General features: G+C 37.9%; 1 protein-coding gene across 1 annotated transcript in view; it reads right to left on the minus strand.

The window, feature by feature from the left end:
• The window catches only part of LOC105542779 (UPF0704 protein C6orf165 homolog), a 47,463-nt gene extending 34,498 nt beyond the window's left edge, over positions 1-12,965 (minus strand). The window contains exons 1-4 of the mRNA XM_011984456.1: positions 12,763-12,965; positions 4,840-4,959; positions 3,499-3,697; positions 1,148-1,288 (exon numbers count right to left, since the gene is read on the minus strand). Coding sequence (XP_011839846.1) covers positions 1,148-1,288; positions 3,499-3,697; positions 4,840-4,959; positions 12,763-12,936 — 634 coding nt within the window. The 5' untranslated portion in view covers positions 12,937-12,965. The remainder of the gene's footprint in view (positions 1-1,147; positions 1,289-3,498; positions 3,698-4,839; positions 4,960-12,762) is intronic.
• Between the last annotated feature and the right edge of the window lie 443 nt (positions 12,966-13,408).

Consider the following 13,408-nt stretch of genomic DNA (forward strand, 5'->3'; position numbering starts at 1 on the left):
GTAAATATTTTGTTATTCCCATTATCAAAAATGTAATAACATTTTTTAAATGAGCCAATTGTGTGCTCTCTCTAGCCTGTATACACACAATCCCAATAGTTATTTTTAACGAAAAAATACCCAATTTTGAAATGTAACAAAAGAAATAAAGAAAAAAAAAGGAGAAAGAAGAAAAATAAGGTTAATGGTGTAAAGTAAATTAAGACACAATCTTGTCACAGTTTTCATTCTAGCCCTGGCAGGCTTTTTCTTATTCACAATTCACACAGCACTTTTTGGATAGTAATTTATTTCATCTCTATCTCTGATTTATTCTTTATTTTGGAGAAGCTCTAATAATATATACATCATAGAGAAATTTTACTTGATATTAGCCATTTCCTTATGGGGTCTAACAGAGAAATCCTGATCTATACCAGTGAAATATAACTGTAAAGTAACAAAGAATATTTTTAAACAAACATGTCAGTCAAGTAAGTGTTGCTCTTTCAGTAATTACTTTGGAAGATGATGTATTTTTAGTAATGTTGTGTAACATTTGTTTTGTTTTGTTTTTGAAAGGAAGTCTCACTTTGTTGCCCAGCTGAAATGCAGTGAAATGATCTCTGCTCACTGCAATCTCTGCCTCCCGAGTTCAAGTGACTCTCCTGCCTCAGCCTCCCGGGTAGCTGGGACTACAGGCATGTACCACCACGCCTGGCTAATTTTTGCATTTTTAGTAAAGACAGGGTTTCACCATGTTGGCCAGGCTGGTCTCCAACCCCTGACCTCAAGTGATCCACCCGCCTTGGCCTCCCAAAGTGCTGGGATTACAGGCATGAGCCACTGCATCCAGTCAATGTCGTGTAACATTTCTAGAATTCTTCATTGGCCATATAAGTCATCCCCTTTCAATGGTACTACAGCATCCATATTTCATAACACATATATGCTTTCCATTACTAATCACTTATAATTTCTTACTTATGTCAGTCTACCAGAGCACCTCCAAAATGAAGACTTTGTCTGGATCATCTTTGTAGATCCTTGGTTAGTTCACCATTAGAGTTCATAAAGTTTTTAAAGTGAATATTCAAGTGACAATGACAGAACTCCATATAAACAAAAAATTGGGGAAAGGAGAGCAGTCTCATTTCCAATGATATACCTGGAAGGAGAAGACCATCTGTTGCAGCAAACGTGTAAGCACAAAATCCCCGATATTGAATTAATAGTTTATCAAAATTTGCTGTTGTTTCTGGGAAAAGCCATTCTAGTTTTCTGAAATCTGCCACATTTACTCTATCTTCTGAAATGAAGGAGAACAAGAAAAGTTTTAATTCAGTGAGAAGGTTAAATTTCCAAAATAAATCAGCAGGAGCTCATTCTAAACATTACCTTTTTATTGCTTTGTACTTTTCCTGATGGGCAAAAACTTGATATTCACAAAACCAGATTTATGAGGAAGTCTATTGAAGCAAAGAAGTACAAATGACCTCAGTGGCATGTAAAGTTTCTGGGGCAAACTTGGAGGTAAGACTTTGCTCCAGAATGAAGAACAGAAAGGAAAGGCCATTTCTGACAAGCATGCTCTGCTGCTGAGAGAAAAGCTGACAGGGGCACTTCCGAAAGTGTGTGGTGCTTCCTGCTGCTGCAGAGTAAATAACCCAAGGAGTTGAGCAGAATAGACTAGCTGCTATGTGACCCAGACAGAGATACATTGACCTCATTCAATATAGCGTTGTTCTTAATAACATGCTAGGTGGCAACATATGTTTAATATGACGCTTATTAACTAGGACTATTGCTTCTTGAAACAACAGAGAAGGTTCTGAGCAAAGACAGTCAAGAAAATGTTAACTGATTTTGATAACAAGGTGTGTAATTTTTGTTCTTTGTATTTTTAAAAATTCTTCCTACTGTTGGTTAGCTTACCTATTTACATTTGATAAGCAAACTGAATAAATTTTTACACAAATAATACCACGTATTTATAAAACATTGTTCCCGAAGTTTCTTAGCTTTCACAATCCCATGTACACTTCTATGCCTGGTTCTAAACCCAAAAAGCAGGCACCACAAATGATCTTGTGGCTACCACTAAAAGTAAATGCATAATTTATAGAAAATAAATCCTCTCTCTTTTTTCCTGATATGCCTGAAAGCCTCTAACAATGACAGTATGTGGAAGGTGTAAATGAAATTCTTTTAGAACACTGGCTTGACCAATTCACTGGAGCAGTAATTTAATAGTGTTGTAGTGAATAAAAAGTTCTGACGTATGGTAGAAAATGATACATCTAAATCTAAGAAGCTGCAGGTAAAGTCTTGCCAATATGGTTAGCTTAATATCCACTGTTGAAGCTACTTTAACTTTTCAATTTCATTTAATATTTGCTTAGATATGCTGCTTTAATGAAATGAAATGAGAAATAAAAAACTTGAACTGAAAGGATATTTTTTAGTTTCTGATTTAGTTTTCAGTTTTTATGCATTCTAATAGTTTAAGAAATCACTGCTATATTTTTATTTTTCATCTTTAAAAAGTAGAATTTGAAAAGAAAATTCATAAATTATTAATTTTATTTTCTGAAAAAACTCTCTTTTTATGCAACATCAGCATCTCAAGTCCCAGGCTCTTTTTTGGCATTCCTCATAAATGTTAACTTGTCTTTAGCTAAGATAGAAGGGTCTAAAATGGTTAAAAGTTTATTGATAAAGATTGTTTTTCTGTAAGAATCAATGCATCTTCTAAAGGACCTAAATAAGCTCAATTAATTTTACAGGGATAACATTTATTGGTTTGTAAATTCTCAACTTGAATCTGAGGTAGATATGTAACAAATAACATTCTAAAGAAATGGAGCTTCATTTGCAACAAAATAGCAAGGATTAATATTCTTTTCTCCAACAAATCAATAATAAAATTACTAGGACTGCAATAGAAACACATCTGCACAAAAAATGATTGTTAACCAAAACATGAACGATAACACTAGGAATGGTTATTGCTGGAGAGTAAGTTATTCAGTTTACATTTTTTCTGTTTTCCACACTTCCTCTCATGAACATGAGTGCTTTCTTTTTTTTTTTTTTCTCCCTGAGATGGAGCCTCACTCTGTCACCCAGGCTGGAGTGCAATGGCACAATCTTGGCTCACTGCAACCTCTGCCCCACTGGGTTTAAGCGATTCTTGTGCCTCAGCCTCCCGGGTAGCTGGGATTACAAGCGCCCGCCACCATGCCCGGCTAATTTTTGTATTTTTAATAGAGACAGAGTTTTGCCATGTTGGCCAGGTTGGTTTCGAACTCCTGGCCTCAGGTGATCCACCCGCCTGAGCCCCCCAAAGTGCTGGGATTACAGGCATGAGCCACCACACCCGGCCCTCATTAGTACTTTATAATCAAGAAAAATGTTTAATGCTTCATCAGAAAGATATGAAATTTTTAGAACAAAAGAGTGACTTTATTCTAGAGGTAATTTTAAAAAGAAGAGGAAATAATGGATGATTTTCATTACCCATGTGCTCTTTCATTCTACACACATCAGTTTTCACAGTCGCTCCATTAAGATGACGTTGCATTGCTCTCTCAGGAAAGTAAAGTTCGTGAGCACCCAGGAACGGCTGAATGTGAGTGAATAAATTACTGAGGACACCAACCACAATAGTTTCGTCTTGCAAGCTGGTCCACAGAGTAGAAAGTGCAATGAAGATAGGCTGAGGAAGAGAAAAAAAAAATTCAAAATGCAACTGTGTAATAAAATTATAAATCACTGTACTCTTTAAGATAAATACAATTGTCATTTGTAAAGAAGTTAATTCTCCCTAAGCAAAAGTCGTACGAACTTAGACAGTAGACTTTAGATAGAAATTTAACTCATAAATTATGAGAAAATAAATTTGCATTTTATTTCAAAGCATTTTATTTTAGTATGATTATTATAAAGTTAGTTTACTTTAAAAAGCCAAACACATGTGATCACCTAAGAAAGATTTATGGACTCTTCATCTCAAAAAACCAAGGGAAAAATGTCTTAAGAAAAAAAAAGAGGGCCACGCACAGTAGCTCACGCCTGTAATCCCAGCATTTTGGGAGGCCAAGGTGGGCAGATCACCTGAGGTCAGGAGTTCAAACCAGCCTGGCCAACATGGCAAAACCCCATCTCTACTAAAAATACAAAAATTAGCCGGGCATGGTGGTGGGCACCTGTAACCCCAGCTACTTGGGAGGCTGAGGCAGGAGAATGGCATGAACCCGGGAGGCGGAGCTTGCAGTGAGCCAAGATCGTGCCACTGCACTCCAGCCTGGGCAACAAAGCGAGACTCTGTCTCAAAAAAATAAATAAATAAATAAATAAATAAATAAATAAATAAAATACTGCACATACATTTTATACCTCCTTATCCAGATAAGGTTTGCCAGGTTTGTCCATAAAATGGTGCAGATAATCAGAAAACCAGTATTTAAGTGCAGGCCTGGTAAACAAAGTGATTATTATCTGTCTTTTCAGAAAGGTCACGAGTTACATCATGTCTGTACTGGAGGCAATTTCTGACCAGCTACTGTGAATACATTTTCAACCACAGTACTATGATTATTTCTGTTGTCACAGCCAATACTGATACGGTTATCATACTATACAGTTGCAGTTCCTTTAGTAGCAGTTGCTTATGTAGGGGAATTCTCTCATCCAACTTATAATTTACTATTATGGCAAAGTAACCATAAAGAACAGGATCAACTTATATAAAACATTGTATTTTTAGAAATTAAATATAATTATAATGACTTGTGATCCAATATTATAGGGCTCAAAAGGAAATTCACCTTAAGGTCAAAGTTTATGACAAATACTTACAAAGACTTGTGATGTTGGGACTGCTGTCTTTGATTTTATGGTCATTTTTAGTTGTTCCAGATGGGCTCCTAACTGTTTTGTCATCATTTCCACTTCTTGAGCACCAGTAATTATATCTGACTGTGAAAACAATATAATTTGCATTAATATTTTTATAATTCTAGTATAAAAATCATATGTGTTTCAGACCATACCTGCTCCCCACATCTTCTGAAAGTAGGCTCAATGACAGCAGGAAGTCTGTTCTCCGTGAGATCCTCAACACCTAGAACAGTATCAGCATATGTATGGGGCTTCCAAGATATTTGTGAGTTGGATGAATCTTTTGAAATACAATGGATATAATTTTTCTTAAATGTATACAGGTATTCTTAGATTTAAGTATAATTGCATTCTTGAGAAATGGATCCTCAAGTATCCATTTTTGTATAGCTGTTATTTTCCTATTCCTCAATGATAAAACTAATTAGGGGTTCCTCTGATAATTATGTTGATAACAAGATTTAATAAAATCACATTGAGAAAAACCTGTTAGGAGTGAGCCAGCAGGGCACTGCAGATTGGCAAGCTAGAGAGATCTCACCTGTGATGTATGACATATGGTTTAGGGGATGACCAGAATCCTTGTACTGAGTCAGGGGATATTCTTGAAGACCCTGTCATAGAGTTCATCATTGAAATGACTCACAAGGCACTGTGAATTGGAAGACAAGGTTGAGTACAAGTTTACAATATTGTTTTCTTGATTTGAAGGGACCCAAGGAAGTTTGCTAGGGTTAAAGGTTTGATTACTATGAATGCAGACCTGAAATGAACTGAAAACCATTTGATGAAGCAAACTATGGATCTTGACACCTTTTGTACTTTCTGAAACTTCATTATCATCTGGGGGAAGTACATACATTAACTGTATATTTTCTATAGTAAGGTCCTGATAGATATCAAGCCATGTAAATGAAAGATGGAAAAACACAAAGTTTTTAGCTTTTATTTTCATGCCTTCAATTTTAGGGTGATCTTTGAGCCTTTAATCACCTGTCTTTATATAATAAGCATACTTGAAATACTTGTTGGGTTTCAATGATCACACATAATAAGTTAAAGTACCTTGTAAACCATTTATTTCTTTCTGACTTTTGACTATCTAAAGGATGAAGTAGTATTTATATGTTAGCTATATTTGTGCCATTGTAAGCTATACTGTAGCTATTTATTATGCAAGATCTAAAAGACATCTTTGACTTTATGATAACTAAGAAATGCTTCATGTATCCTTAAGTTTTTAGACAACTAAACTGAAAGGTTATTAAAGGTAGTGAACTGGTTTGTGATCCTTCTAAGGAGATGATAAAGAAAAATACGGTTCTTTGTAAGAATTTTTATCTGTCTTAAAAGATAATTTGTCTTAATATTCTTTTCTTCATATAACAAGAGTGATTATTTTTCAAGAAACTAAGTTTCATGTGAATGCTTGTTAGAAGGCATTTTTTATTTAAAACCTTCTGAGGCTTATAAAATACTGTCTGTTAAGTTTTAGGAGAACTCATGTTCCCACATCAGATTAAATCTTCTCAGAATAAATGCTTTCAGTAGCAAGAATAGTTTTAAAAGTTGATGACAGGATAAGCATTTGAGATAGTATTCTATTAACATATTTGTAAGTACTTGTTCATTGTGGAAATGTGTACTTGATTAAAATATATATGGCTATGGAAACTGCTTTTGCAGTTCAGGATATACAGGTTTGTGTGTATTTAGCTTATTGTAAAGCCTTTAGTTTAAAAAAAGGATTAAAATTACATTCAAATAGATCACTGAATGTTACTCTTTGTGAAACTGAACTTTTTGTGTGACACAAACATTATAAATCAACACTTGGGAAACGTTTACTTTCTTAATCTATCGATACAAGGAATCAAGGAATAAAGTATGAAAAATTAAACGAAAAAAATCACATTGAAGAATGCAGAAAATCTTAAAAGTTACCACATTGAGAGAAAAACAATATATTTGATACAACAATCATGGTCTGAAAATAAGTTGCTAAACACTGAATTTGAAATAATTATATTTGGCCGGGCATGGTGGCTCGCGCCTATAATCCCAGCACTTTGGGAGGCTAAGGCAGGTGTATCATGAGGTCAGGAGATCGAGACCATCCTGGCTAACACGGTGAAACCCCATTTCTACTAAAAATACAAAAAATTAGCTTGGCGTGGTGGCACGTGCCTATAGTCCCAGCTACTCAGGAGGCTGAGGCAGGAGAACAGCTTGACCTCAGGAGGCAGAAGTTGCAGTGAGCCAAGATCGAGCCACTGCACTCCAGCTTGGGCAACAGAGCAAAACTCTGTCCCCCCCCCAAAAAAAAGAAAGAAAGAATTATATTTATTCTTACTATATGCTAAGCACCACATTAAATACTTACACATACGAAAAGGGATAAATACAAGTGAGAAAATCAAAGAATAGTAAGGTAAGTAAATTGTCTAAGTAGATGCAGCTAATAAGGGGTAGCATCATGGTGGATCCCAAACCATCTGAGCCCACAGCCCAGCTCTTAACCATTATACCGTGGTGCCCCAGATGTCACCAGAAATGGTTGTGGTGTGGGTTTATCAGTATAGCATAAAAGAATGACATCTATTTGAAGAGAAAAAAGTACATTTGCATCCTCAGACATCTATATGTAACCTAATTAAATGCTTTCTAGACTCTTTTAAATGACAAAAATAATTACTTCATGAGTAACATCAGCTATTATCATTGTATTACAACTAACAAATTTTTATTCATAAATGTAATATGTATCCTATTTTAATTTTACCCATACTGCTGTTTAAGCATTACTCCTCCTCCTGCTTTATTCTTCCATACACTATTATCTATTACATCGAACAGGTCTCTTGTCTACCCTCATACAGTGTTTTTCCCCTTGCTTGTTAAGTTTTGTTTTAGGAATCAATATGAAAATGCAGTCTTTAAAGTCTTTTAAGATTTGTGCAACAGCAACAAGAAACAGGAATACATTTGCACACGTTCTCCAAAGTAAAAGTGGCATTTGACATGCTATACTTATTAAAACCTACAATTGAAAATATTCTAAGGCTGGGCGGGGGGCAGTGGCTCACGCCTGTAATCCCAGAACTTTGGGAGGCCAAGGGGGGGATCACGAGGTCAAGAGATAAGAGACCTTCCTGGCTAACACAGTGAAACCCCATCTCTACTAAAAATACAAAAAATTAGCCGGGCATGGTGGCGGGCGCCTGTAGTCCCAGCTACTCGGGAGGCTGAGGCAGGAGAATGGCGTGAACCCGGGAGGCGGAGCTTGCAGTGAGCGGAGATCGCGCCATTGCACTCCAGCCTGGATGACAGAGCGAGACCCTGTCTCAAAAAGAAAAAAAAAATACTGTAGACCCCTCCCCCAAGCTATATTTGCAGGATCCATTCAGAGTAGGCACACAGAGCTTCTTGCTTTTTTCTAATAATATCCTAGAAATTATTTACATTTTACTAAAAAGAATTTATTCACAAACATCCAGAGTTGTTTTTTTTTTTTTTTTTTTTTTTTGAGACAGAGTCTCACTCTGTCGCCCAGGCTGGAGTGCAGTGGCACAATCTCGGCTCACTGCAGCCTTCGCTCTCCGAGTTCAAGCGATTCTCCTGCCTCAGGCTCCCAAGTAGCTGGGATTACAGGCGCCTTCCACCGCACCTGGCTAATTTTTTGTATTTTTAGTAGAGATGGGGTTTCACCATCTTGACCGGGCTGCTCTTGAATTCCTGACCTCGTGATCAACCCGTCTCAGCCTCCCGAAGTGCTGGGATTACAGGCGTGAGCCACTGCACCCGGACCTTTTTTTTTTTTTTTTTTTTTTTTGAGATGGAGTTTCACTCTTGTTGTCCAACCTGGAGTGCAATGGTGCGATCTGGCTTACTGCAACCTCTGCCTCCCGGGTTCAAGCGATTCTCCTGCCTCAGCCTCCTGAGTAGCTAGGATTACAGGCTCCCACCACCATGCCTGGCTGATTTTTTGTATTTTTAGTAGAAATGGGGTTTCACCATGTTAGCCAGGCTGGTCTCGAACTCCTGACCTCAGGTGATCCGCCCCACCTCGGCCTCCCGCGAGCCACCACACCCAGCCCATCTAGAGTTTTTAATTATAATATTAGTCCTCTAAAAATGCTATCACTTAAAAAAAATTTATCATAACATTCAGATGTTTGGCAAAAGCATGTGATCCCAGCATGTTTCTTTGTCTTCTTCCGCTTCCCCTTACCTTTTAAACATTTTTTATACGTTCCTCATACTTTCTTCCACGGACAATTTTCAACAAGTCTAGTCAAACTTATAGAAGCAGAAATTAGAATGGAATTTCTGATGTTTAATGTTCTTATTACAACAGAAATAAAATATAAAACAAGCACAAATTCCACCTGATTTTTTTACTTGCTTTATCAAGGAGAATCAAGAAGCCCTGTGTTGTGTGTCTGTGGATGGGCCCTGCAAAAATAGCTTGGGGGGAAAGAACTCTACAAAAATCTTGACTTACAGGTTTTAACAAATGTGCTGTCAAATGCAACTGTTACTTGCACAATATCATGCAGCTTTCTCTCTTTGGTGTCTGCCTTGCCCTTTAAAAGCCCATGGAGGATGGAATTTTATTCTCTCAGTAAAGAGTCAGCAAAACTATGATCATCACTTCCTTTTCTTTTCTAGAATATTTCTGTGTGTTCACTGCAGCAGATAAAGGCCTGATCAAAACAAAATAATTCACTATCTTACATAGGCTATATATATATATGTGTGTGTGTGTGTGTGTGTGTGTGTATATATATATATATATATTTTTTTTTTTTTTTGAGACAGAGTCTCACTCTGTCACCCAGACTGGAATGCAGTGGCACAATCTTGGCTCACTGCAACCTCTGTCTCCTGGGTTCAAGCGATTCTCCTGCCTCAGCCTCCTGAGTAGCTGGGATTACAGGCACCCACAACCATGTCCAGCTAACTTTTGTATTTTTAGTAGAGACGGGGTTTCACCATGTTGGCCAGGCTGGTCTCGAACTTCTGACCTCAGGTGATCCGCCTGCCTCAGCCTCCCAAAGTGCTGGGATTACAGGCATGAGCCACCGCACTCGGCCCATATTGGATTTTTTAAATGTTCACATAAACTGAAACTTTGAGGAGAGAATTTTTAAAAATCAAAATTGCTACTTTAAAATTTTTAATTAGTATCTGTTCAAATAATGTGACTTTAAAAAGAATATTCATAGATTTTAATATAGGAAAAATCTTGGCTAATTTTAAATTGATGCAGTTTATAATCTAGAGATAATACTGATTAAACCAATATCCATTTCATAATAATCAACCTTAATTGTCACTAAGACTGATAGGGAAGGATTGAATAGTTTAAAAACAAAACAAAACAAAAAAGACTCTTTGAGCAAAGAATCAGAAAGTTAAGAAAACTCATCCTGATCCTGACTAAAGTCAGCACAAAATGGCCATAAAGAGCGCTTGGATAAGAAAATTAACTTTTTCACCAACATGAGCAGCAAGGAGCTTGGAAATGAAATACTGTATGGAAAAATAAAAGCTCTTCAGCTGTTCCACTAGACAAATGAAATCACAGCTGTTCAGCTAACACCCTAACGATGATGATGATAATCATAAACAACATCATCATCACTTTATTGAGCCTTTGCACCAGGCGCTATGCTGCCTTATTTACATGGTGAAGACTATGAATAACCCCATTTTACAGATATGGAAACCAAGGCACAGGGAAGTTAAGCAGCTTCCTTAGGGACACAGATTTAGTAATTGGCAAAGTCATGATTAGAATGCATGTAGTCTGGTTGCAAAGCCCACACTCATCACTTCTACACTTTACTCACTGTCCCTCTCTAGCTGTGAGAAGTAGAACGCCAATGAGAATTTAAGACAGTTGGTGGATTCATGATTGAAAGCTATGAGAAGATTCTATATAATGAATGACATCTTCTGCAACATCCTTACAGTTGTGTGACAGTTTCCCAAGGTTCTTTCTTATAGTATCGCCTTTGAATGCAGGTGACAAATGTGAATGCGAAGTTCTACTCCTGTGGACTCACATGCACTTCAAAATAAACTGATTACAAAATCCCCTTAGTAGCTGACTAGTTAACATAAGGCTGATAGCCACAAGGTAATGTAAAGGGAAATATCTACCCCAAGAGAGTGACTTGGTTTTTATTATTATTTATATATTTATTCTTTTTAGAGATGGGGTCTTCCTTGGCTACCCAAGCTGGAGCGCAGTGGCATAGCCAAAGCTTACTGTATCCTCAAACTCCTGGGCTCAAGCAATTTTCCTACTTCAGCCTCCTGAGTAGCTGGGATTATAAGTTAGTACCATTAGTACTATGCTTGCCTAATTTTATTTTTTGTAGAGACAGGGTCTCGTAATGTTGCCCAGGCTGGTCTTGAATTCCTGGCCTCAAGCAGTTCTCTAACCTCAGCCTCCCAGCTAGGATCCTCCTTCTGAAGACAATGAGATAGGCTAGTTGTGAGGACAACCCCTAGTCTGAATGAAGTCATGTCATCTGGACAGCTAGGTAAGGAGAGAGGACAGACTAAGTGCATCCAATAGTAGTACCAAGTCATTAAAATACAAGTTAAAAAGAAGAGGTGGTCAGAATACATCCTATTCTACCCCTCAAGAAATTAGCATTCACTCATACAAAAGACAGTTCCATTAACCGAGAATCTCATAGTTACTGGAAAACAGAGGTTGTGTAAAAGTAAATGGTGATGAGTGGGAACATAACTTGGCATCATGCAGTAATTAACAGACTGTCTTCCTTACAACCCTAGAGTGTCATGGGGATATCCCTTAGTGAAAAGGTCCTCCAATCCCTTTATGTAGATATCTGTTTTATATTTGTAAGATTCTGAGTAAGTTTCTATCTGACAGAAACGGCACTGCTACTTTTTAAAAAGGTTATAACCACCACTTTACCATATTTTCCAACTCTCTAGGGATACTGTGTGGCTTGTTCATTAGATCTAGAAACACCAGATATAAAAATCTTATCTGGCTAGGTGTGGTGGCTTATGCCTGTTACCCCAGCACTTTGGGAAGCCGAGGCAGGAGGATTGCTTGAGGCCAGATGTTCGAGACTAGCCTGGGCAACATAGCAAGACCCCACTCTATATTTTTTTTTTTTAAGTTTTTTTGAGTCAGGGTCAGGGTCTCCCTCTGTCACCCATGCCAGAGTGCAGTGGTGTGATCTTGGCCTCACTGCAACCTCTGCCCCCCAGGCTCAAGTGATCCTCCCACCTCAGCCTCTTCAGCAGCTGAGAATACAGGCACATGTCACGGTGCCCGGCTAATTTTCTTACTTTTTGTAGAGACAGCGTTTTGCCATGTTGGCCGGGCTGGTTTTGAACTCTTGGGCTTAAGCGATCTGCCCACCTTTGCCTCCCAAAGTGCCAAGATTGCAGACATGAGCCACTGTGCCTGGCCTACAAAAAACCTTTAAAAAAAAATCCTTTCCACCAGTTACAGTGAGAACAAATAATTACACAAAAATTATTTGAAAGGCAACCACCTGCCAAACAATGTTAGCTACTTGCTCTGAACTAAAATAAACACAGTATTACTTACATACACACCATTGTTTAACTACAGTATGCTAACAATCATATTATCAAGTACCAATGAAAAAATACAAATTCAATTTCTACCAAAAGATTTTCATTAAAATCAAAGCCCAACTCTTCTATTTCTATTTTGATTCCTAACCCTACCAAAGCAATGTAAACCGAGCAGTTATTGAGGTTGTCTCCTTAATTAGTGACCTGGTTCTACCTGATGTGGCCTTATATAAAGAGATTGCGTTATACGGAAAAAGATACCTATATCTTATGAACTTAACTCACCAAAATGATCTGAAGGAAGACCTCATATTGTCGTATATTATAGAGCGCTTCTTTTAACATATATGGCTGAAGTTCAGCTCTCATGTGTGGGTCGTTGGCTGCCTTCTCAAGGATGGCTGTGTAGCGGTATACCTGGCTCCGGGCAGTCTCAAGCTGGTAATCAATATGCTGCATGGTGGCTGGGATTGCTACATGGAGAACAGCTGGCACTGTTTGTAAGAGTATAAAAAGGCAGTCATAAAGGAGACTAAAAACAATTAAGGAGAAGAAGCCTAGAAAGTAGTTACATTTTAAGCATTAAGTTAGGGTTTTTTCCCCAATCAAATTAGTAATAATGAGGCATGTGTTTCATGGGTCCCACCACATAAAGAAATGAATCTAGGCTGGGCGCGGTGGCTCACGCCTGTAATCCCAGCACCTTGGGAGGCTGAGGCGGGCGGATCATGAGGTCAAGAGATTGAGACCATCCTGGCTAACATGGTGAAACCCCGTGTCTACTAAAAATACAAAAATTAACCGGGTGTGGTGCCGCGCGCCTGTAATCTCAGCACAGGAGAATCACTTGAACCCGGGAGGGGGAAGTTGCAGTGAGCCGAGATCGCGCCATTGCACTCCAATCTGGAACACAAGAGCGAAACTCCATCTC

This window comes from Mandrillus leucophaeus, unplaced genomic scaffold (genome assembly GCF_000951045.1).
Source record: "Mandrillus leucophaeus isolate KB7577 unplaced genomic scaffold, Mleu.le_1.0 Scaffold268, whole genome shotgun sequence".
NCBI classification, from domain to species: Eukaryota; Metazoa; Chordata; class Mammalia; order Primates; family Cercopithecidae; genus Mandrillus; species Mandrillus leucophaeus.